General features: G+C 45.4%; 1 protein-coding gene across 2 annotated transcripts in view; it reads left to right on the top strand.

Annotated features, from left to right (window-relative positions):
- LOC120980494 overlaps nucleotides 1-26429 on the top strand; it is a 61200-nt gene that overhangs the window by 24311 nt on the left and 10460 nt on the right. For both annotated transcript variants that reach the window (XM_040409629.1, XM_040409630.1), the window contains exons 4-7: nucleotides 5941-6048; nucleotides 6353-6802; nucleotides 11753-12112; nucleotides 17528-17836. In XM_040409629.1, the coding sequence (XP_040265563.1) occupies nucleotides 5941-6048; nucleotides 6353-6802; nucleotides 11753-12112; nucleotides 17528-17836 (1227 nt within the window). The remainder of the gene's footprint in view (nucleotides 1-5940; nucleotides 6049-6352; nucleotides 6803-11752; nucleotides 12113-17527; nucleotides 17837-26429) is intronic.

Consider the following 26429-nt stretch of genomic DNA (forward strand, 5'->3'; position numbering starts at 1 on the left):
ATATTGTGCTGCACTGTGTTATCTGGTTCTGCTGGGGCGGTATATTGTGCTGCACTGTGGTATCTGGTTCTGCTGGGGCAGTATATTGTGCTGCACTGTGGTATCTGGTTCTGCTGGGGCAGTATATTGTGCTGCACTGTGGTATCTGGTTCTGCTGAGGCGGTATATTGTGCTGCACTGTGGTATCTGGTTCTGCTGGGGCGGTATATTGTGCTGCACTGTGGTATCTGGTTCTGCTGGGGCAGTATATTGTGCTGCACTGTGGTATCTGGTTCTGCTGGGGCGGTATATTGTGCTGCACTGTGGTATCTGGTTCTGCTAGGGCGGTATATTGTACTGCACTGTGGTATCTGGCTCTGCTGGGGCGGTATATTGTGCTGCACTGTGGTATCTGGTTCTGCTGGGGCGGTATATTGTGCTGCACTGTGGTATCTGGTTATGTTGGAGCAGTATATTGGGTTGCACTGTCTGGGGGTACAGTGATAGAATAGGAAGGTCAGCCGCTGAGATGTCTGGGGGCTCAGTGATCTAATAGGAAGGTCAGCCGCTGAGATGTCTGGGGGCTCAGTGATATAATAGGAAGGTCAGCCGCTGAGATGTCTGGGGGCTCAGTGATATAATAGGAAGGTCAGCCGCTGAGATGTCTGGGGGCTCAGTGATATAATAGGAAGGTCAGTCAGTGAATGACCCCCCCAATACAGGGGGTGGGAGCTGGCATCTACAGTAGTTTTGTAATGGCAGCGGGGCCCAGTGCAGTCACTGTATTCTATTGCACCGGGCACGGCTCACTGTACTAATCGTATCTAACTGCAGGCAATGTTTAACTATAGAATATCTTCAATCCAGCAGCCAGTACTTACGTCCGTAGCAGGCAGGAGGCTGGGCGGGCACTGGCAGCGTAACTCACTACTTCCCGCGCCGCCTGCTTCATTCATAAAGTGGGCGGAGCAGGCGCGTGACGTAGTGAGTTACGCTGCCAGTGCCCGCCCAGCCTCCTGCCTGCTACGGACGTAAGTACTGGCTGCTGGATTGAAGATATTCTATAGTTAAACATTGCCTGCAGTTAGATACGATTAGTACAGTGAGCCGTGCCCGGTGCAATAGAATACAGTGACTGCACTGGGCCCCGCTGCCATTACAAAACAAGATGCCGGCCCCCAGCCCTCCTCGCTGATACACCTCAGACCGCGCTGTGCAGCATGCGGTCGGCAGTGTATCAGTGTAAACGGCAGCATTCGCTCCATAAGATGCACTGCCATTTTCCTCCGACTTTTTTTTTTTTTTGGGGGGTGGTGCGTCTTATAGGGCAAAAAATACGGTAATAGGAACGTCAGCCGCTAAGATGTCTGGGGTTTAGTGATAATGGTCAGGAACCTCTTCCAGATTTTCAGTGATGTAATCAGATCTATAAACCAATCCTTGGATTCTATTTATTGGGTATTTAAAGGGTCAAGTACTTTAATTAAAGGAAATGCCTATGGAGCTTGATGGTTCCACCAGTATGGGGTCTGATCTATCACTACCGAATCAGGCCCCCCCCCCCCCCCCCCTCCTCCGTAGTGACTACTCCTAGTGAGTACATCCGCTCTAAATCCAATGTGTGTTCTTGGAAAGGTGAAGGACAACATCCATTACTACAAAGAAAAATGTGGGTGATTGGGTCAGCACAACCCGTATGTAGGTGCATATCACTATGGCGAAATACATATACAAACGGAAAATACAAATGTGATCGCACACTACATCCAGCACTCTGCCCTGCCTCTATGCTGGATGAGACATTGGTGTACATTTTGGCCAAAGCGTAATAAGCCACTCACCGCGTCAAGGTCGTCTCATTTGAGTGGTCCCTAACACTAGTTCCTACCTGTTCATGGGCCATGACAGCCACACAAAGTCCAGGGAATGCAGGTCAGCATGCAAGCCAAGCACACTCTGCTTTTAACCCCGTCCGGTGCCATTACAGCTTTCATCGGATCCAGGGATGCAAGTACCAACATGCATGCTGAGCCCACTATATACTTCTCCTGGAGCCAAATGGCTACTGGTAGGTTCTATATAAGCAGACTCAGTTTTATACTGACTTTAAAACCAGCCTCCAGGACAGATTGACTGGCCAGGTGTGCAATGACTCCAAGGAGATCGCCACGCCTCCAATATATGCTACAAAGAAAAATGTGGGGGATTGGGTCAGCACAACCCGTGCACACCTGGCCAGTCAATCTGTCCTTGAGGCTGGTTTTAAAGTCAGTATAAAACTGAGTCTGCTTATATAGAACCTACCATTAGCCATCTGGCTCCAGGAGAAGTATATGGTGGGTTCAGCATGCATGTTGGTACTTGCATCCCTGGATCCGATGAAAGCTGTAATGGCACCGGACGGGGTTAAAAGCAGAGTGTGCTTGGCGTGCACGCTGACCTGCATTCCCTGGACTTTGTGTGGCTGTCATGGCCCATGAACAGGTAGGAACTAGTGTTAGGGACCACTCAAATGAGACGACCTTGACGTGGTGAGTGGCTTATTACGCTTTGGCCAAAATGTACACCAATGTCTCATCCAGCATGGAGGGCAGAGTGCTGGATGTAGTGTGCGATCACATTTGCATTTTCCGTTAACATCCATTACTACTTTTATGGATATCGGAGCAGAAATGGCGTCTAGTTGTGAATCTGAAATGAAATCTTGGGGAGATTTATATTATCAAGAAATGTTTTTGTCTCTTGTTTAGTTGGCTGACGGGTATTTTTGTCGCTCGGTGGGTTATATAGTTTAGCTTGGATTGATGCCAATGTATTTGCTATCCGTTCAGGTTCTATGATTTTGTTGTCCATTAGCGTCTGATCTTTGCTAATCCTATACGAGTCTAGTGGGTATAATCTGAGCATTTCCTCCTTCCGCAGTAGCAATAGGCCTTGTAGTTTTGCTCTATATTCCCACAAGAGCTTATTGTTAGGGTGCATTCACACGTCAGTATTTTTACCTTTCCAGATAAACGTTCCTGTTTTTTGCGGATCCGAAAATCTGGATGACATAAGGATGCTTTTAGCATGTCATCCGATTTTTTGACGGATCCATTGACTAGAATGGGATGACGGAATGCAAAATCGGACAAATAGTAGGACAGGGTATATTTTTTTTCCAGGATCTGAATAACGGAACCCACGGAACGGAATCACGGAATCTGAGAGCACCATGAGTGCTCTCCGATTATTTGCGGATTCCATTGAAAATGAATGGATCTGCATAACGTACCGTTTTTAATCGGAACGGATGCGGAACACCAAAACGGACGTGTGAATGGACCCTTATCTGGAGTTTATTTTGGGCTTCTCGTCTTATGTTTTCTATCAGAAGTTGGGTGTTTTCTTTCTTTTTTGATTCTTGAGCCGCCTGTAATAGAGTGCTCCTCGTGAGGGCTTTATGGGGTGAGCATAACCGAAAGGGAGAAGACGAGGAGTTACTCTCACAGAATAGGGATAGTTGGTCTGATCTATTTCCCTAACGAGGACTGACTTAATAGATATTCATTAAGACGCCAAGGCGAATAGCTATAGCTTCCCTCATTTGAAGCATGTATCGCGGTTGGGGCGTGATCGCTCCCGGTAATCGCTCTTATGTCCGCTATGAGTAGTAATTGCAATGTATGTTTATCCACCAAAAAATTATCACTTCTGGAGTATTATAAATGTCTATTATAATAAAAAGTAAAGTGTCTTTCTGAGACATGTGGACATCTCCACGGGTCATGGAGATCCTCCTAGTGAAGCTGTGTTAGGAGACCTGTATGACGCGGTGGAGGTGTCCAGCTCTAGGTCAGTATGACGTGGTGGAGGTGTCCAGCTCTAGGTCAGTATTATTAAAGTCTCCTCCTGTAATGACTCTTTTTGGATTGTACCTTAGAAGGACCTAGCCAGGAAAGTGTGCGGATTCCTATGCGGAGCGTAGATATTGGCCGGGGTGTATCTGACATTATTAATATCCCCCATAATGATCATATCTGCTCTGGGGGTCAGCAATAACAGGATTTACTATACGCTCGCCTGAGGCTGGCGAATATCTGGTGCACAGCAGGCAGAGATCCGCATCCAGACTGGGGCATGGAGACACCAGTCTTGATAAATCCCCTCCACTGAGTCCATGACGCCTATCCTGACTCCTATCTTTTTCTTATTGAAAGTCGGGAATATATTTGGGAATTTTGGGTGTATGCTTTAAGGGACTTTATCTCTTTGGAGGTGTCTCCTGAATAAAACGTATGTCGCTCTTTTCCCCCATAATGCCTCGTCCCACCTAAGCTTCATTTTGTAGGGGCTGTTAAGGCCGCTATCATGAAATTACGTAATTTTAAAAGCTCAAAATCAATATCCATACACATCGCACCAGTAAGAAGCAATAACACTGCCATACATTAACCTGAGATTGGAATCTGGCAAAGAGGCCTTTCCACCTCCTGCCGCCTCCAACTCCGCAATATATCTCACATCCGCGCTTTCCTCAACCAGAAGTCTGCAAAAATGCTTGTGCATGCCCTCATCATCTCCCGCCTGGACTACTGCAACATCCTCCTCTGTGGCCTCCCATCTCTCGCACCCCTCCAATCTATCCTCAACTCTGCTGCCCGACTGATCCCCCTCCCACCCTGTTACTCCTCTGCCGCTCCCCTCTGCCAATCCCTTCACCGGCTCCACATCCCCCAGCAAATTCACTTCAAAGTACTAACAACTACATACAAGGCGTCCACAACCTGTCCGTCAGTTGTGGAACCTGTGCTTCGAGCAGATCTTTCAGATAACTTGGGAGGTCAGCTGTGGAAACGTCTTCAGATATGCCTCTGATTTTAAGGTTTTTCCTTCTAGAGGGATCCTCCATGTCTGTGAGCTTATCCGTGGTGGACTCTGTCTTGTCAGTCAAGTCATTATGAGAGGCCACCAGGCCATTGAAGACTTTGGCGTATTCCCCCATTTTGTTTTCTGTAGGATCTGTGTCGGAGCCGAGGTTTGGGGACGCTGCATCATGGCGCTGATATTATCGCTTATGTCCTTCTGCAGACTCGGCAGCATTTTCTTCATGGTCCTCTCTGGGATGGGCTCATGAGATGAGGGAAAAGACTGTAGGTCAGAGGCGCCATGACTGTCTGGGGAGGCAGATGTTTTTTCGTATTTCTTGGGCCTTTAGATGAGGGAGAGGATGTCGCTGACACAGGGGCATTTCTTTTATTGCTGCACTGCCCCCTTAACCCCGTCATCATTAGGTGTGTCTTCATATCCCCTTAACTGTGGAGGCATCAGAGAGCCTACCTGCAAGGCTGCTTTCTTCTCCAGAGGCAGAGCTTTGCCTCCTGACCGTGCTGCCATGCGTTCTCTGCCGCGCTGCTGGCGCCATGCTTGTCAGTGGAGAGATGTGCCATGGCTCTCTCCTTGTACCTGCCAAGGTGGCCCTCCTGCGTGGCATGGTGACCGCCCGGCCATGCCTCCCAGTACAGCCGCTGTAACCGGCAGTGGCCTTTTCTGTATGCTTGTAGCTGTGATCAGCTGCCCTTCACACCGGAGCGCCTCTAGCACGCGGTCGTCCTCGCGACCCCCCCTTCCCCCCCCAGTCGTAGCTTTTTTTCAATAGGTTGTTTTTACACTCTGAGAACGCAGTCGCACTCGTCTCTGGGGATTTATTATGAATAGTGATGTGGCACAAAGTGAATCGTTCACCATCACTTCTCTCATCGCCAGCCTTCTTAAAGGGCCCATTCATAGATGTATGGTGGATGGACTGGTCAGCTGAGCATGCATGTGTAGGGGGGATGGGAGAAACTGGGTGGTTGTTTGGCGTAATGTGTATGGCCAGCATTAGTGAGATTTACCCTTGTATTGATATCCGCTTTACTAAGGGCTAAATCTGATCTGTCGGCCACATGTCTGGATTTAATTTATTTCTTATGATTCCAGAGCGAGAAGATAACTCCAGAGAAGTAGCGGCTGCCGTGATCTGTACGATACTTGGGATGGCGGTTTTATTATCTGCTGTTTTGCTTTACTACCAAGTCCTCAAGAAAGGTGAGTCCTGTGTACGGAGCCTGGTGGTCAGTAAGTCGTCTTGTCCAATGCTGGGTGTGAACAGTGACCTGTGGTGTTTCACTCGTCCTCCGCTGATTCTCAGTTCTGTGTCTGGGACAGTCGGGTGACGTTACGGCTTCTACGAGGGGCTGTCACCCGCATTCCCAGACTTCTGAGGGGTAAATGGATCTAGTTACGCTGTGATGGATCCACCATTACCCATCGCTCTTCAGATTTACCATTGGCTCAGTGTGTGCTCATTGGTTGTGATGGTTCCTGGCGGTTTTGTCTTTGTCTCCTACAGAACCCCCCAGCGTTTCTGAGATCACTGGCGGCGATCCACTGATTGACATGAGCAGGACGACTCTGACCTGTCACATTACAAACTTCAAGCCTAATGATCTGAAGATCTCTTTATGTCTGAAGAGACGTGGAGGGGAGATGAAGGAGGTCCACACCTGGAGGTCCAGAGACTTGATGATGGATGATGTGGAGCAGCAGAGGCTGATGAATGGGGATGTCAACCCCACACAGAGGCCCCTAGAGCTGGAGATGACGGCAGATATAAAACCCGATAGATCCCGTCTTCTCCGCTGTATTTCATGGCGTAGACTTTCCACTTACAGCTGTCAGTGTTCTATTCACATCACCCCCAGCTTCTCTGAAGATAACGGAGCAGAATTCTCTGTACGTGTATCACACCCGGCACTGACAGAACCAAGCTCTCAGCAGAGAACATTGCGGGTCACTGGAGGTAAGTCGTCTCTCACCGGGATCATATAATGGTAATGTGATGTTATATACTCGGAGGAGCATGTGCACTGCTCTGGAATTAATGCATTATATACATATAAACGTTGAACTGTATTTTCTTAGTTGGGTCTATGACCTGGGTGCAGCCGGAGACTTATGCCCTCGGCTCTACTTCTGTTTTGAACTGTGACCTGGAAGGGGCTCCTGTCTTGCCGCATGAGATGGGCCGAACTTCTGACCTGGGGTGGGGGGTGCGGGGTCCATCTTGATCAGTGATCAAAATACATCATTACGGATGTCAAAACTCTCTCGTGTGGGGGGGGGGGCGGATGCGGAGCTAAGAGGACGCGCAGCACAACAGCTCCGGCAGGTACCACACAAATAAGCTGCACACAACACTCCACAACCCCCTGAGCAGCCCCATAATACAGACCGCACCCTCACCTCCACAATATGGGCAGCACTAAACGGAAGGAAGCGGCACCCAGCAAGATTAGAGGTCTTTGTTTTGGCCCCCAGTAAAATCCAAGATAGCGCCCGCAGTTCACAGCACAGAAGCGCCAAGAGAGACGACGCGCTTAGAATCCTCCCTGCCAGCAAGCGGCGATTCCCCAGTGAAAGCCAAGAACAGCATCACGATAAAGAGCGAGCAGCTGGTTGCTGGTGACTCTGGGCGAAGATACAAGCTCTCCACTAAAGAAGAGACCACCGACGCTTTCTAAAGAATGGACATAAATGATGGGGGCTTTCTCGGGCTGCCGATATCTGGGTTCATGCGAGTTAACTTTTTTTTTTTTTTTATCAGATACATTTTTATTATCAGTTTTTTTTGTCATTCTCAAGCATCAAAAAGACATTGTTTACAAACAATGGGCATGTACAATATCAATCATAGATAGTATATACAATACACACCACATGACTACAAAAGACATGGCCTATATCTATGCATAGAATCAAATGGAATATGCAATTTTAACGTAAACCCGTAACCACCCATCAACAAGTAACCCTACAATCCCACCCCCCACAAGAGCAGGACACAATCATGGTGGTTTCTCTTCAGCTCCACATCCCTGGAGCGCCGGCACCGTACTAATAACTCTTATATTAACAATCAGCATCAATTCCCAGTCACCTATACATCCATAAGGTATTATTATTCAACTCATGCACCATACCCTGTTTACATGTAGAACAGTCTTCAGCAATTATCAGCATATATCCATCATATACATCACCAGCTGTGGGTTACTGCTCCCTTTTTCCACACTCAGAATCACACCTCAGGTTTACATACAATCTCCTCCATTAACATACTCAACGAGCACTCAGTAGGCTTCTTGTAAGCGCTAACCAGGGGCTACAACATCCAGAGTTATCAATCCATAGTTAACCCTTTCTAGTTTCAGGTACTGGGAGCATTAATGGAGTGACCAACTTCTCTGATCTCCCCCCCTTTAATATACTGGATAAATAGAGGATCCAGAAGGTTCACTTAGAACCGGACATTTGCCTAATCCTCTGTTATAATTACAGTTTAATCCGTTACAGTTAGTGGTTTAATGGTTATTACCTATCAGTATATTTACGGTTTTCTTTAAAAAAAAAAAATTATCCCCCTTTTATTTTCTATTGTATCGTATTTAACGGTGACATTTGTATATTCAACTTTTGTACTTGGTCAATACTATTGTAGTGTCCTATCTCTAGTATTAATACTAAAGGCCTTAATAGCCCTTTCACAAGATCAATGTTTTGGAAAGAAGCGAAACGATTAAAATCCGATATAATATGCGCCCAAGAGACCCACCTAAATACAGAGGACACTTTTAGATTGCAGCCACAGGGAAGGAAAAAGGGGTAGCAATAGCGATTAAAACCAACTTGGGCTACTTTCACACTTCCGTTCGGGGTTCCGTTAGTGAGCTCTGTTTGAAGGCTCTCACAAGCGGCCCCGAACGGATCCGTAGAGCCCCAATGCATTCTGAGTGGATGCGGATCCGTTCAGAATGCATCAGTTTGGCACCGTTTGGCCTCCGCTCAGCAGGCGGACACCCGAACGCAGCTTGCAGCGTTTTAGTGTCCGCCTGGCCGTGCGGAGGCAATCGGATCCGTCCTGAATTACAATGCAAGTCAATGGGGACGGATCCGTTTGACGTTGACACAATATGGTGCAATTGCAAACGGATCCGTCCCCCATTGACTTTCAATGTAAAGTCAAGAGTCCCTATTAATATACCATCAGATCTGAGTTTTCTCCAATCCGATGGTATATTTTAACTTGAAGCGTCCCCATCACCATGGGAACGCCTCTGTGTTAGAATATACCATCGGATTTGAGTTAGATCGTGAAACTCAGATCCGACAGTATATTCTAACACAGAGCCGTTCCCATAGTGATGGGGGCGCTTCAAGTTAGAATATACTCAGAACTGTGTACATGACTGCCCCCTGCTGCCTGGCAGGTGCTGCCAGGCAGCAGGGGGCAGACCTCCCTGTTTTTAACTCATTGGTGGCCAGTGTGGCCGGCCCTCCCCCCCCCCCCCCTGCCCTTTTAACAGTGACCTCCACAGGGCCCTGCCCCTTTAACAGTGACCTCCACAGGGCCCTGCCCCTTTAACAGTGACCTCCACAGGGCCCTGCCCCTTTAACAGTGACCTCCACAGGGCCCTGCCCCTTTAACAGTGACCTCCACAGGGCCCTGCCCCTTTAACAGTGACCTCCACAGGGCCCTGCCCCTTTAACAGTGACCTCCACAGGGCCCTGCCCCTTTAACAGTGACCTCCACAGGGCCCTGCCCCTTTTAAAGGGAACCTGTCACTGGGATTTTGTGTATAGAGCTGAGGACATGGGCCTCTAGATGGCCGCTAGCACATCCGCAATACCCAGTCCCCATAGCTCTGTGTGCTTTTATTGTGTAAAAAAACCCGATTTGATACATATGCAAATGAACCTGAGATGAGTCCTGTCCCCGACTCATCTCACTTACAGGACTCCTCTCAGGTTAATTTGCATATGTAGATTGTAAGCCTCGCGGGCAGGGCCCTCTCTCCTTCTGTACCAGTTTGTAACTCGTCTTGTTCATAATTAGTGCAATTGTCTGTATTATGTATGTGCACCACTTATCATATGTACAGCGCTATGGAATGAATGGCGCTTCAATAATAAATAATAATAATAATAATATCTATCAAATCATCAGATTTTTTTTACACAATAAAAGCACACAGAGCTATGGGGACTGGGTATTGCGGATGAGCTAGCAGCCATGTCCTCAGCTCTATACACAAAATCCCAGTGACAGGTTCCCTTTAACAGTGACCTCCACAGGGCCCCGTCCCTTTAACAGTGACCTCCACAGGGCCCTGCCTCTTTAATGCTAGAGCTACACGACGACATGTGTTGCACGACATTTTGTCTCAACTATTTTTATAATGATAGGTTATGGTGTCGCATTGCGACAGTCGCAAATCCATCCAAGACGGATGCATGTAGCAGCGTAGTTGTGCCCTATGTGTCGTGCGACTTTGGCCGGGTTGTTATGGAAACCTGGAGTAAAGCTGTGTGTGGGGAGTAAAGGCCTGCGAGCTTCTATTGGCTGATGAGGGTCATGTGACCGTGTGTATGGCAGGTGGGATAAGAAGAGAAAGACTTCCAGGCTTGTATTGGCTAATGGAGGTCATATTTTTTGGAATATCTCAGGAACGGTTCGTCCTAGAGAGCCGAGACTCCCGCAAGATTTCTTTCCAGGTAGCAAGGGATGTGTATACCAAGTTTCATTAAAATCGATGGTTGTGGTTTTGAGTGATCGCGGAACATACACACATTTGTACGTCTTCTTTTTTTATATATATATATATATATATATATATATATACATACATTACAGACCAAAAGTTTGGACACACCTTCTCATTCAAAGAGTTTTCTTTATTTTCATGACTATGAAGGCATCAAAACTGTGAATTAACACATGTGGAATTATATACATAACAAACAAGTGTGAAACAACTGAAAATATGTCATATTCTAGGTTCTTCAAAGTAGCCACCTTTTGCTTTGATTACTGCTTTGCACACTCTTGGCATTCTCTTGATGAGCTTCAAGAGGTAGTCCCCTGAAATGGTCTTCACTTCACAGGTGTGCCCTGTCAGGTTTAATAAGTGGGATTTCTTGCCTTATAAATGGGGTTGGGACCATCAGTGGCGTTGAGGAGAAGTCAGGTGGATACACAGCTGATAGTCCTACTGAATAGACTGTTAGAATTTGTATTATGGCAAGAAAAAAGCAGCTAAGTAAAGAAAAACGAGTGGCCATCATTACTTTAAGAAATGAAGGTCAGTCAGTCAGCCGAAAAATTGGGAAAACTTTGAAAGTAAGGGCTATTTGACCATGAAGGAGAGTGATGGGGTGCTGCGCCAGATGACCTGGCCTCCACAGTCACCGGACCTGAACCCAATCGAGATGGTTTGGGGTGAGCTGGACTGCAGAGTGAAGGCAAAAGGGCCAACAAGTGCTAAGCATCTCTGGGAACTCCTTCAAGACTGTTGGAAGACCATTTCAGGGGACTACCTCTTGAAGTTCATCAAGAGAATGCCAAGAGTGTGCAAAGCAGTAATCAAAGCAAAAGGTGGCTACTTTGAAGAACCTAGAATATGACATATTTTCAGTTGTTTCACACTTGTTTGTTATGTAGATAATTCCACATGTGTTAATTCATAGTTTTGATGCTTTCATAGTCATGAAAATAAAGAAAACTCTTTGAATGAGAAGGTGTGTCCAAACTTTTGGTCTGTACTTTTGCCTCATTTGAAAGAGCTTCTATTGACAATGATTAAGATGTCATGTGTTCTGTACAATGTTAAAAAAAAATATAACTCTCTCGTGTATGGCCAGCAGGAAATTGAGGTAATAATGCCTAAATCAATATTTTTTGTTGATCTTGCAGTTGCTCCGAGGCTATTAAAGATCTTCAGTCCACCATATATGACGCATGGGGAGCCGATGACGCTGGCTTGTCCCATAAATGGATTTAAATCAAAGACTTTAGAGATAACATGGCTGAAGAAGGACAAGGAGGACCAGGAGACCGAAATCGTAAGATGGCCATCTGATGATAGGACCGACGTGAAAAATGATGTCCATAATGTAATAGAGAGTGAGCATGACGACAAGTCCTACAGCATTTTAAGTACCTTAAAGGTAAAACCAACTGTGAACTGCGACGATGGAGTGAAATACATCTGTAGAACCTTCCACCCCGTGACAAATCAATCGGCAGAACAAGCACTGGTCATGGCGGTCACAGGTGAGAGATACAGGGGGTACTGGGATACTACAGGTGAGAAGTACAGGAGGGATTAGGACGTTACAGGGGAGAGGTACAGGGGGTATTAGGATGTTACAGGTGAGAGGTAAAGGGGGTATTAGGACGTTGCAGGTGAGCGGTACAGGAAGTATTGGGATGTCATAGGTGAGAGGTGCAGGAGGTATTAGGATGTTACAGGTGAGAGGTACAGGAGGTATTAGGATGTTACAGGTGAGAGGTACAGGAGGTATTAGGATGTTACAGGTGAGAGGTACAGGTGGTATTAGGATGTTACAGGTGAGAAGTACAGGGGGTATTAGGATGTTACAGGTGAGAGGTACAGGGGGTATTAGGATGTTACAGGTGAGAGGTACAGGTGGTATTAGGATGTTACAGGTGAGAAGTACAGGGGGTATTGGGATGCTACAGGTGAGGGAGAAAACGGCAGGAACATCCAGCACAACGTGGCTGCCATTCCTGTCACAGGTGCCGGACTACCCTGGCAGAATGCATGTTACACAATACTCTGTGCAAAAGGAGAATGGTCCCAGGCAACAGGGTAGGCAGCAAAGGCTCAGTCCAAGTCAGGGGGTACTTGTATCCCCTCAAAGGGGTATTCTGATAAAGTAGCCAAATTTTTTTTAAGCTTCATTAAGGCTGCAAGCTGTGACCCAACCAGAACCCATACCTATACATATAACCAGATCCCATATATATACATATAACCAGATCCCATACCTGTACATATAACCAGATCCTATACCTGTACATAGAACCAGAGCCCTTACCTGTACATAGAACCAGAGCCCTTACCTGTACATATAACCAGAGCCCATACCTGTACATAGAACCAGAGCCCGTACCTGTACATAGAACCAGAGCCCGTACCTGTACATAGAACCAGAGCCCGTACCTGCACATAGAACCAGAGCCCGTACCTGCACATAGAACCAGAGCCCGTACCTGCACATAGAACCAGAGCCCGTACCTGCACATAGAACCAGAGCCCGTACCTGCACATAGAACCAGAGCCCGTACCTGCACATAGAACCAGAGCCCGTACCTGCACATAGAACCAGAGCCCGTACCTGCACATAGAACCAGAGCCCGTACCTGCACATAGAACCAGAGCCCGTACCTGCACATAGAACCAGAGCCCGTACCTGCACATAGAACCAGAGCCCGTACCTGCACATAGAACCAGAGCCCGTACCTGCACATAGAACCAGAGCCCGTACCTGCACATAGAACCAGAGCCCGTACCTGCACATAGAACCAGAGCCCGTACCTGTACATAGAACCAGAGCCCGTACCTGTACATAGAACCAGAGCCCGTACCTGTACATAGAACCAGAGCCCGTACCTGTACATAGAACCAGAGCCCGTACCTGTACATAGAACCAGAGCCCGTACCTGTACATAGAACCAGAGCCCGTACCTGTACATAGAACCAGAGCCCGTACCTGTACATAGAACCAGAGCCCGTACCTGTACATAGAACCAGAGCCCGTACCTGCACATAGAACCAGAGCCCGTACCTGCACATAGAACCAGAGCTTCTTTTTACCGTGCAGTCCATGTGTCCAGCTGCTGTGTGAGTCTGCAACACACGGAGAGTGTCATGGCGCCTGATCTTCCCTCACAAAACTACAATCCCCACAATCTCTAGCTTTCCTGCTGAGAGTGTTGATGTTTATTGATTGGCTGCCTGATGTACAGTCCGGCCACGCCCCCTCTACTCTGTAATCACCAGCACACTGACACTCCCTAGCTAGAGAATTGATAGCGACGCACTGAGCATGCTCGACCTGACAAAGGCTCAGAACTACAGGTCGTGGTATTTGATGAGGAAACACAGTGGGCGGCAGAGGAAGAAAACTACTTTTATAACTACTGAACGGTAAATATGTGAAATTTACATTATATTAGGTAGTTATTCTTGATAAATTAGTCTAAAACATAAGTTATATTTATAAGCCGCCAGCAGTACCTGAGAGTAGCCAGCAGCGTGTTTCCGACGATAATTTTCTTCCTGAAGGCCGATGCGGCTAAGGCCTCATGCACACGACCGTTGTGTGCATCCGTGGCCGTTGTTCCGTTTTCCGTGATTTTCTGCGGACCCATTGTCTTTCAATGGGTCCGTTGAAAACTCGGAAAATGCACCGTTGTTCATCCGCGGCCCTGATCCGTGTTTCCTGTCCGTCAAAAAAATAGGACCTGTCCTATTTTTTTGACAGTCAACGGTTCACGCACCCATTCAAGTCAATGGGTCCGTGAAAAAACACGGATGCACACAAGATTGGCATCCGTGATCCGTGGCCGTAGGCTACTTTCACACAGACGGATCGCAGATCCGTCTGCATAAAAGCTTTTTCAGAGCTGAGTTTTCACTTCGTGAAAACTCAAATCCGACAGTATATTCTAACACAGAGGCGTTCCCATAGTGATGGGGACGCTTCAAGTTAGAATATACTAAGAACTGTGTACATGACTGCCCCCTGCTGCCTGGCAGCACCCGATCTCTTACAGGGGGCTGTGATCCGCACAATTAACCCCTGTATTTAACTCATTGGTGGCCAGTGCGGCCCCCCTCCCTCCCCAGTATTATATTCATTGGTGGTCAGTGCAGCCTCCCCTCTTCCCGCCACCTAATTAAAATCACCCCCCCATCATTGGTGGCCAGTGCGGCCTCCCCTCTCTCCCCCCCCCCCCTAATTAAAATCACCTTCCCCCATCATTGGTGGCAGCGGAGAGTTCCGATCGGAGTCCCAGTCCTGGTTGCCATGGTTACTTAGCAATTTTTAGAAGCATTATACTTACCTGTGATGTCTGTGACCGGCCGGGTGCTCCTCCTACTGGTAAGTGAAAGGTCTGTGCTATAAGCAATGCGTCCTGGTTGCCATGGTTACCGATCAGAGCCACAGCGATTAAACTGGGACTCCGATCGGAACTCTCCGCTGCCACCAATGATGGGGGAAGGTGATTTTAATTAGTTGGGGGGGGGGAGGGGGGGAGGCCGCACTGGCCACCAATGAATATAATACTGGGGAGGGAGGGGGGCCGCACTGGCCACCAATGAGTTAAATACAGGGGAGGGAGGGGGGCCGCACTGGCCACCAATGAGTTAAATACAGGGGAGGGGGGTCTGCCCCCTCCTGCCTGGCAGCACCTGATCTCTTACAGGGGGCTATGATACGCACAATTAACCCCTCAGGTGCGGCACTTGAGGGGTTAATTGTGCGGATCACAGCCCCCTGTAAGAGATCGGGTGTTGCCAGGCAGCAGGGGGCAGTCATGTACACAGTTCCTAGTATATTCTAACTTGAAGCGTCCCCATCACTATGGGAACGCCTCTGTGTTAGAATATACTGTCGGATATGAGTTTTGACAATCTAACTCAAATCCGATGGTATATTCTAACATAGAGGCGTTCCCATGGTGATAGGGACGCTTCAAGTTAAAATATACCATCGGATTGGAGAAAACTCATATCCTATGGTATAATAACTCCTGACTTTACATTGAAAGTCAATGGGGGACGGATCCGTTTGCACCATATTGTGTCAACGTCAAACGGATCCGTCCCCATTGACTTGCATTGTTTGGCTCCGCACGGCCAGGCGGACACCAAAACGACTTTTTCTTCATGTCCGTGGATCCTCCAAAAATCAAGGAAGACCCACGGAAGAAAAAAACGGACACGGATCACGGACTTACGGACCCCGTATTTGCGGACCTTAAAAAAAAAAAAAAAAAACGGTCATGTGCTTGAGGCCAAAAGCTCAGAAAAGTTTTTCTATCCCCTGCCCGCGTGATTTTCTAGTCATGCTTCAAGTCACGGTACCCGCGCCCCTTCCCTGTGACTGACAACGCTTATGCAGAGAGTTCGGCTGCCTTTGCTGTATAGCCGGCTGTCAATCACAGGCGAAGGGGCAGGGAAGGGGGCGTGGTTAGCTTGACTTGAAGCAAGGAGGCCGCTGCCCCCTTGACTAGAAAATCACGGGGTCGGGATAAAATAACGTTTTCTGAGCTTTAGCCGCATCGGCCTTCAGGAAGAAAATGATCGTTGGAAACGCGCTGCTGGCTACTCTCAGGTACCGCTGGCGGCTTGGGATGGTTTTTGGAGGTGAAAGGTTCCCTTTAAAGCCTTTAGATGCCATGATCAAGTGATCTGCGGACAGTGAGGATGTTAGCATCAGAGCAGTTTATGCTCCGATGCGCTCCCTTGCCCTGCACTGGATTGCTTTGGATTTCAAAATCATAACAAAAAAGTAAAAAAAAACGTAAAAAAATTATATATAATATATATATATATATATATTAGTTCAATCAACCCCCTTTCCATATAATAAAAAATAAATCCATAAATAACAAAAAATAAAAAAAATAAACATCAAGGGTATCCCTGCAAACCGAAAACACCCGTACTATTAAAATATAAAATTATTTTTCCAATTTGGCAAATGGCGTAACCGAAAAAAAGGTCAAATGGCCAATTTACCATTTTTTCATTGCTTATCTTACCCAAAAATTTTTATAAAATGTGATCAAAAAGTCTCACACACTCCAAAATGGTATCAATAAAAATGACATTGTCCTGCAAAAAAGGAGCCCCCACACAGCTCAGCAAATATAACTATAAAAATGTTCTGGGGGGTCAAAATATGGTGATGCCGCCCCCCAAACTAAGTAATCGGGGGCTAAAGGCCTTGGTTAGACTTATTTTTAATGGCAAAAAATTATTTGTCGGGCGTAATAAAAATAAAAAAAACGCACAACTATGGCTTTCTGGGTTTTGTTTTTACAACGTTCACGGTAAGTATTTTTTGTTTTACTATTTAAAAAAAATAAATAAACCTTTGAAAACAAAATTTTCTTTGCATCACCATATTCTGACACCTTCTGTTGACGGGGCTGTAAATTGGGACCTGCCATAACCTTGTTAGCTGGAAATATCCTTCAGATGAGGTCCTATTTCCCAGATATCACGTACTGATAATACCCCAGGGCGGGGTGGAAGCAGGATGTCGGTAGCGTCCTCACAATTGGCGCCAATATCCCAACCAAACCTCGAGGCGTCTGGCTGGCTGCTGCACATTTACAGTACTCTGATAGGATTATGTCGGCGAGGTTAGGATTCAGTGAGGGTTTCCATAGCTCAGATACAAACACGAACAGATGTAATAGTAACCAGCATACGCTCCTCCAGCTACTAAAACAATCGGACGCATCGTCCATTATATGGACCATAGTATAGGTTACATTGTAATAATCTGTCCAGGGATTTAGAGAGGAGCCCCGTGATGGGTCACAGTCCTCCAGGGCGATCCTCCAGGTCCTGATACTAATCACAGGAAGAAATGATCCTTAATGTAGAATGATATCCAGCCTGATGACTGTGTGATGTTCCCTCAGCTGTTCCTGTGCTGGATCCCATACAGCAGGCAAAGGACAAGCTCCACGTGAGAGAGGAGATGAATCTGACCTGTAAGATCCATTCATTTTACCCGGCACCTATAGAGGTCACATGGTGCACAGAAGATGGAGTGGTGCTGACCTCTACCCTCTCCGACCCCCTCCCTGACCTGGCTGGTCTGTACCAGGTCACCAGCTCCATGATTTACTGCCCAACAATGAAGGACCTGAAAAAGACATTCACGTGTGGAGTTAGACATGGAAGTACTGAAGCCACGAGAAAAACTACGTGGAAACTGGAAGATCTGAGTGAGTAGTGCTGAGACAGGATCCTCTATATACTGTGCCTGCTCTGGTGGAGCAGAGACAGGATCCTCTATATACTGTGCCCGCTCTGGTGGAGCAGAGACAGGATCCTCTATATACTGTGCCCGCTCTGGTGGAGCGGAGACGGGATCCTCTATATACTGTGCCCGCTCTGGTGGAGCATTGACATGATCCTCTATATACTGTGCCCGCTCTGGTGGAGCAGAGACAGGATCCTCTATATACTGTGCTCGCTCTGGTGGAGCAGAGACATGATCCTCTATATACTGTGCTCTCTCTGGAGCAGAGACATGTACCTCTATATACTGTGCTCTCTCTGGTGGAGCAGAGACATGTTCCTCTATATACTGTGCTCGCTCTGGTGGAGCAGAGACAGGATCCTCTATATACTGTGCCCGCTCTGGTGGAGCAGAGACAGGATCCTCTATATACTGTGCCCGCTCTGGTGGAGCAGAGACAGGATCCTCTATATACTGTGCCCGCTCTGGTGGAGCAGAGACAGGATCCTCTATATACTGTGCCCGCTCGGGTGGAGCAGAGACAGGATCCTCTATATACTGTGCCCGCTCTGGTGGAGCAGAAACAGGATCCTCTATATACTGTGCCCGCTCTGGTGGAGCAGAGACAGGATCCTCTATATACTGTGCTCGCTCTGGTGGAGCAGAGACAGGATCCTCTATATACTGTGCTCGCTCTGGTGGAGCAGAGACAGGATCCTCTATATACTGTGCTCGCTCTGGTGGAGCAGAGACAGGATCCTCTATATACTGTGCTCGCTCTGGTGGAGCAGAGACAGGATCCTCTATATACTGTGCCCGCTCTGGTGGAGCAGAGACAGGATCCTCTATATACTGTGCTCGCTCTGGTGGAGCAGAGACAGGATCCTCTATATACTGTGCTCGCTCTGGTGGAGCAGACACAGGATCCTCTATATACTGTGCTCGCTCTGGTGGAGCAGAGACAGGATCCTCTATATACTGTGCTCGCTCTGGTGGAGCAGAGACAGGATCCTCTATATACTGTGCTCGCTCTGGTGGAGCAGAGACAGGATCCTCTATATACTGTGCCCGCTCTGGTGGAGCAGAGACAGGATCCTCTATATACTGTGCTCGCTCTGGTGGAGCAGAGACAGGATCCTCTATATACTGTGCTCGCTCTGGTGGAGCAGAGACAGGATCCTCTATATACTGTGCCCGCTCTGGTGGAGCAGAGACAGGATCCTCTATATACTGTGCCCGCTCTGGTGGAGCAGAGACAGGATCCTCTATATACTGTGCCCGCTCTGGTGGAGCAGAGACAGGATCCTCTATATACTGTGCTCGCTCTGGTGGAGCAGAGACAGGATCCTCTATATACTGTGCTCGCTCTGGTGGAGCAGAGACAGGATCCTCTATATACTGTGCTCGCTCTGGTGGAGCAGAGACAGGATCCTCTATATACTGTGCTCGCTCTGGTGGAGCAGAGACAGGATCCTCTATATGCAATAAAAGATAAGCAGGCACACTCTTAATTTGGGTTCAATGTAATTTATTTATGGTCTGTTAATATTGTAATAGATAAAGAGAGTGTGGGTATAATTGAGTAGAGATCGGGAGTGTTGGAGTGGTCACCAGTAGGTAAAGAGGTGATAGATGTCCTGAAGGAGGGTCCTGAGTAAAAATATGATGACGAAAACCCGGGTAGGGGTCTTGGAAAAAAAAAAATATATATATATATATATATATATATATATATATATATATATATATATATATATATATATATATATATATATATATATTATATATATGTGTGGATGGATAAATATAGGAAAATAGAAAAAAAAAGAGAAATATAGGAAAATAGAGAAAATTGTTTGGAAGGTGCTGGGGTGATCACCAATATGTGGGAGGTGGTATATGCCCTAAAAATGTCCAAGGAAAAAATTGATAGTAAATCAATAGTGTGGTGAAGATACCTGGATAGGGGTATGTTCAAAAATAAAAATCAAATAAAAATGGTTGTGCACAAAGTCTTTCATGAAATTGATGAAATTATGGGAAAAGAGTAAAAAACCTAGAAAAACGTCCTTCATAAAAAATGTATAATATAAAAATAATGTCTTACAGTCTTTAGTAAGGTAGCCACTGTATGTAAATAAAATCAAGTAAATGATGTAAACAATATACAGAGGATATGATCATATGTTGTCCCTTTAAATGACTCCGTTAGTAGGGTATATAGTAAATAGCAATTTGCTATTTAACAGAGGATGGTGCGTCTTCACAGGTATATTTGCCAATAGTGTATATGGTACTGATCTTTAGTAGTAATACTCTGTGGAAGAAAGGGCTACTCTGTGCCTAAGTGCGGCGTCCCGCACTGTCTCTGGCTACAGAGATCACTCACCCTTCTTGACGCTTGTGTTCTTTTGGTCCTCTGATGGTAGTTCCTGGTAACTGGCTGCTGTGCTTCAGTCCGGTCCTCGGGAGTCAGCGGCGTGCCTCGTGTTGTCAAGGACGCTGGAGGGCGTGGTTCGCGCGTCTGACGAGTGACGTAAGTGGTCACGTGATCGCGGACTGTGTCCGGCTTGTTCGTAGCGCTTCTCCTGCTCTGTGGCAAATAGTGATCCAGTAATCCTCTTAATCCTCTTAAACGCGTTTCGGGAGTTTATCCCTTCATCAGTAAGTGGAGGATTCTAGTGGATGCTGTGGTTTTTATAGGGCGGTATCAATCAATCACTTTGTCAATCAATTAAACCTAACAAGGAGGTTGATGTGTTGAATGGGTTGTTTTATTTCAATTCTCTTTGGCCAATTCATTTTGTGGCCAAATTTAAATATATAGATGGATAGAAGTGTATTGCAAAAATTATATATATACGGTTCAACATGTTTGTGTAGTTATCTAGGAGATGTTGATCAGTCCTATAGTAAAATTATTATTTATATGGTTTGAGTTTTCTATTTTCAAGGAGGAACCCTCATATAACCTTTATGTCTGTTGCTGACTGTAGTTTAGCAATGTGGATTGCTTTTTAGACAGGTATTTGGTATAATGAATTTATTATTTTCAGGGAGTACAAGTATATTTTGTTTGTTATTTTTATTTGTAGGTGTTGTTTGTCAAAAGGGTGCCTGTGGTAATCCTGATGTGTTCCAGCCCTGGATACATGTGGAAGATATGCCCATTACGTCACTGGTCCGTAGTATAAAAGACCCAGCGAACATCTGGGTCCATCATTTCCACATGTATCAAAAGGAACTGGGTCATCTAGGTATGGTCTTTAGTAAAGTCTTTGAGGTGTAGGGGACTTGTTGGTCTTGGGGGATACTCGCATATTATAATTTTGTAATTTTTATTTTTTTATTTTTTTTATTATTTTTATTTTCTAGTTGTGAGTGTTCTGTCATTATAGTGGTGCTGATGTTATCCAACTACATAATTTTCCCTGTTCCTATATCTACGATTAACCTGCATAGTCACTGGGTCTTCCATATCACGGACCAATGACACAATGGATGCATTGGATATCTCCCATTGCACACTAAAAAGATTGATGCCAGTAACAAAATTATATCAAGACGCCTGAGGTCATAACTAACAAATTTCACTACCTGAGCTATATAACCTATAGCCCTTTCCCTTTTGGATACATGCAAGAACAACAGACAGTAATACCTACTGGCTCTTTCACACTGCGGACCAGTGTGAAAAGTTGGATAACATCAGCACCACTATAATGACAGAACACTCACAACTAGAAAATAAAAATAATAAAAAAAAAATAAAAATTACAAAATTATAATATGCGAGTATCCCCCAAGACCAACAAGTCCCCTACACCTCAAAGACTTTACTAAAGACCATACCTAGATGACCCAGTTCCTTTTGATACATGTGGAAATGATGGACCCAGATGTTCGCTGGGTCTTTTATACTACGGACCAGTGACGTAATGGGCATATCTTCCACATGTATCCAGGGCTGGAACACATCAGGATTACCACAGGCACCCTTTTGACAAACAACACCTACAAATAAAAATAACAAACAAAATATACTTGTACTCCCTGAAAATAATAAATTCATTATACCAAATACCTGTCTAAAAAGCAATCCACATTGCTAAACTACAGTCAGCAACAGACATAAAGGTTATATGAGGGTTCCTCCTTGAAAATGGAAAACTCAAACCATATAAATTGGTCAGATCTACCAATTGGTATAAATAATAATTTTACTATAGGACTGATCAACATCTCCTAGATAACTACACAAACATGTTGAACCGTATATATATAATTTTTGCAATACACTTCTATCCATCTATATATTTAAATTTGGCCACAAAATGAATTGGCCAAAGAGAATTGAAATAAAACAACCCATTCAACACATCAACCTCCTTGTTAGGTTTAATTGATTGACAAAGTGATTGATTGATACCGCCCTATAAAAACCACAGCATCCACTAGAATCCTCCACTTACTGATGAAGGGATAAACTCCCGAAACGCGTTTAAGAGGATTACTGGATTACTGGATCACTATTTGCCACAGAGCAGGAGAAGCGCTACGAACAAGCCGGACACAGTCCGCGATCACGTGACCACTTACGTCACTCGTCAGACGCGCGAACCACGCCCTCCAGCGTCCTTGACAACACGAGGCACGCCGCTGACTCCCGAGGACCGGACTGAAGCACAGCAGCCAGTTACCAGGAACTACCATCAGAGGACCAAAAGAACACAAGCGTCAAGAAGGGTGAGTGATCTCTGTAGCCAGAGACAGTGCGGGACGCCGCACTTAGGCACAGAGTAGCCCTTTCTTCCACAGAGTATTACTACTAAAGATCAGTACCATATACACTATTGGCAAATATACCTGTGAAGACGCACCATCCTCTGTTAAATAGCAAATTGCTATTTACTATATACCCTACTAACGGAGTCATTTAAAGGGACAACATATGATCATATCCTCTGTATATTGTTTACATCATTTACTTGATTTTATTTACATACAGTGGCTACCTTACTAAAGACTGTAAGACATTATTTTTATATTATACATTTTTTATGAAGGACGTTTTTCTAGGTTTTTTACTCTTTTCCCATAATTTCATCAATTTCATGAAAGACTTTGTGCACAACCATTTTTATTTGATTTTTATTTTTGAACATACCCCTATCCAGGTATCTTCACCACACTATTGATTTACTATCAATTTTTTCCTTGGACATTTTTAGGGCATATACCACCTCCCACATATTGGTGATCACCCCAGCACCTTCCAAACAATTTTCTCTATTTTCCTATATTTCTCTTTTTTTTTCTATTTTCCTATATTTATCCATCCACACATATATATATTATATATATATATATATATATATATATATATATATATATATATATATATATATATATATATATATATATATATATATATAATATTTTTCCAAGACCCCTACCCGGGTTTTCGTCATCATATTTTTACTCAGGACCCTCCTTCAGGACATCTATCACCTCTTTACCTACTGGTGACCACTCCAACACTCCCGATCTCTACTCAATTATACCCACACTCTCTTTATCTATTACAATATTAACAGACCATAAATAAATTACATTGAACCCAAATTAAGAGTGTGCCTGCTTATCTTTTATTGCTTATTATTATATGTTTCTGACTGGGTGAGTCAGACCAAGCAGTCTTGCACCTCTATCATTTACCTGAGCAGTAGAGCCGTCTATTCCACTTGTTTACCAGGATCCTCTATATACTGTGCTCGCTCTGGTGGAGCAGAGACAGGATCCTCTATATACTGTGCCCGCTCTGGTGGAGCAGAGACAGGATCCTCTATATACTGTGCTCGCTCTGGTGGAGCAGAGACAGGATCCTCTATATACTGTGCTCGCTCTGGTGGAGCAGAGACAGGATCCTCTATATACTGTGCTCGCTCTGGTGGAGCAGAGACAGGATCCTCTATATACTGTGTCCGCTCTGGTGGAGCAGAGACAGGATCCTCTATATACTGTGCTCGCTCTGGTGGAGCAGAGACAGGATCCTCTATATACTGTGCTCGCTCTGGTGGAGCAGAGACAGGATCCTCTATATACTGTGCTCGGTCTGGTGGAGCAGAGACAGGATCCTCTATATACTGTGCTCGCTCTGGTGGAGCAGAGACAGGATCCTCTATATACTGTGCTCGCTCTGGTGGAGCAGAGACAGGATCCTCTATATACTGTGCTCGCTCTGGTGGAGCAGAGACAGGATCCTCTATATACTGTGCCCGCTCTGGTGGAGCAGAGACAGGATCCTCTATATACTGTGCCCGCTCTGGTGGAGCAGAGACAGGATCCTCTATATACTGTGCTCGCTCTGGTGGAGCAGAGACAGGATCCTCTATATACTGTGCCCGCTCTGGTGGAGCAGAGACAGGATCCTCTATATACTGTGCTCGCTCTGGTGGAGCAGAGACAGGATCCTCTATATACTGTGCCCGCTCTGGTGGAGCAGAGACAGGATCCTCTATATACTGTGCCCGCTCTGGTGGAGCAGAGACAGGATCCTCTATATACTGTGCTCGCTCTGGTGGAGCAGAGACAGGATCCTCTATATACTGTGCTCGCTCTGGTGGAGCAGAGACAGGATCCTCTATATACTGTGCTCGCTCTGGTGGAGCAGAGACAGGATCCTCTATATACTGTGCCCGCTCTTGTGGAGCAGAGACAGGATCCTCTATATACTGTGCTCGCTCTGGTGGAGCAGAGACAGGATCCTCTATATACTGTGCTCGCTCTGGTGGAGCAGAGACAGGATCCTCTATATACTGTGCTCGCTCTGGTGGAGCAGAGACAGGATCCTCTATATACTGTGCTCGCTCTGGTGGAGCAGAGACAGGATCCTCTATATACTGTGCTCGCTCTGGTGGAGCAGAGACAGGATCCTCTATATACTGTGCTCGCTGTAGTCATACAGCTGAGGTACATAAACTATTTTCATAATCACCTATCGCACATGGATGGTGGTCATAGTTGGTTTTACCACTGACTGCAGTTGATTTGATTCTTACCTATTGTCACGTTTCAGTAATTTAATGATTTCATTGGGCCTCAAATATATGGGCCCTGAGCATGAGAGATATGTCATACTTATATATACTGTATATACACACAGAGTTTATGATCCTTGACTTTATAGTCTTGTAGCACATACTTTATCATCTTCCGTATAGACACACGATAATCTGTATATGACGCCTGTTATTCTATATCGCACATCGCTGACTCCATACTGTACTGTATATGACACCTGTTATTCTATATCGCTCATCGCTGACTCCATACTGTACTGTATATGACACCTGTTATTCTATATCGCACATCGCTGACTCCATACTGTACTGTATATGACACCTGTTATTCTATATCACACATCACTGACTCCATACTGTACTGTATATCACACCTGTTATTCTATATCACACATCGCTGACTCCATACTGTACTGTATATGACACCTGTTATTCTATATCGCACATTACTGACTCCATACTGTACTGTATATGACACCTGTTATTCTATATCGCACATTTTTGACTCCATACTGTACATGACACCTGTTATTCTATATCACACATCGCTGACTCCATACTGTACTGTATGACACCTGTTATTCTATATCACACATCACTGACTCCATACTGTACTGTATATGACACCTGTTATTCTATATCGCACATTGCTGACTCCTTACTGTACTGTATATGACACCTGTTATTCTATATCACACATCACTGACTCCATACTGTACTGTATATGACACCTGTTATTCTATATCGCTCATCGCTGACTCCATACTGTACTGTATATGACACCTGTTATTCTATATCACACATCGCTGACTCCATACTGTACTGTATGACACCTGTTATTCTATATCACACATCGCTGACTCCATACTGTACTGTATATGACACCTGTTATTCTATATCGCACATCGCTGACTCCATACTGTACTGTATATGACACCTGTTATTCTATATCACACATCGCTGACTCCATACTGTACTGTATATGACACCTGTTATTCTATATCGCACATCGCTGACTCCATACTGTACTGTATATGACACCTGTTATTCTATATCACACATCGCTGACTCCATACTGTACTGTATATGACACCTGTTATTCTATATCGCACATTTTTGACTCCATACTGTACTGTATATGACACCTGTTATTCTATATCGCACATTGCTGACTCCATACTGTACTGTATATGACACCTGTTATTCTATATCGCACATTTTTGACTCCATACTGTACTGTATGACACCTGTTATTCTATATCGCACATTGCTGACTCCATACTGTACTGTATGACACCTGTTATTCTATATCGCACATTGCTGACTCCATACTGTACTGTATATGACACCTGTTATTCTATATCACACATCGCTGACTCCATACTGTACTGTATATGACACCTGTTATTCTATATCGCACATTTTTGACTCCATACTGTACTGTATATGACACCTGTTATTCTATATCGCACATTGCTGACTCCATACTGTACT

The sequence above is a fragment of the Bufo bufo genome, chromosome 10 (genome assembly GCF_905171765.1).
Source record: "Bufo bufo chromosome 10, aBufBuf1.1, whole genome shotgun sequence".
NCBI lineage: Eukaryota > Metazoa > Chordata > Amphibia > Anura > Bufonidae > Bufo > Bufo bufo.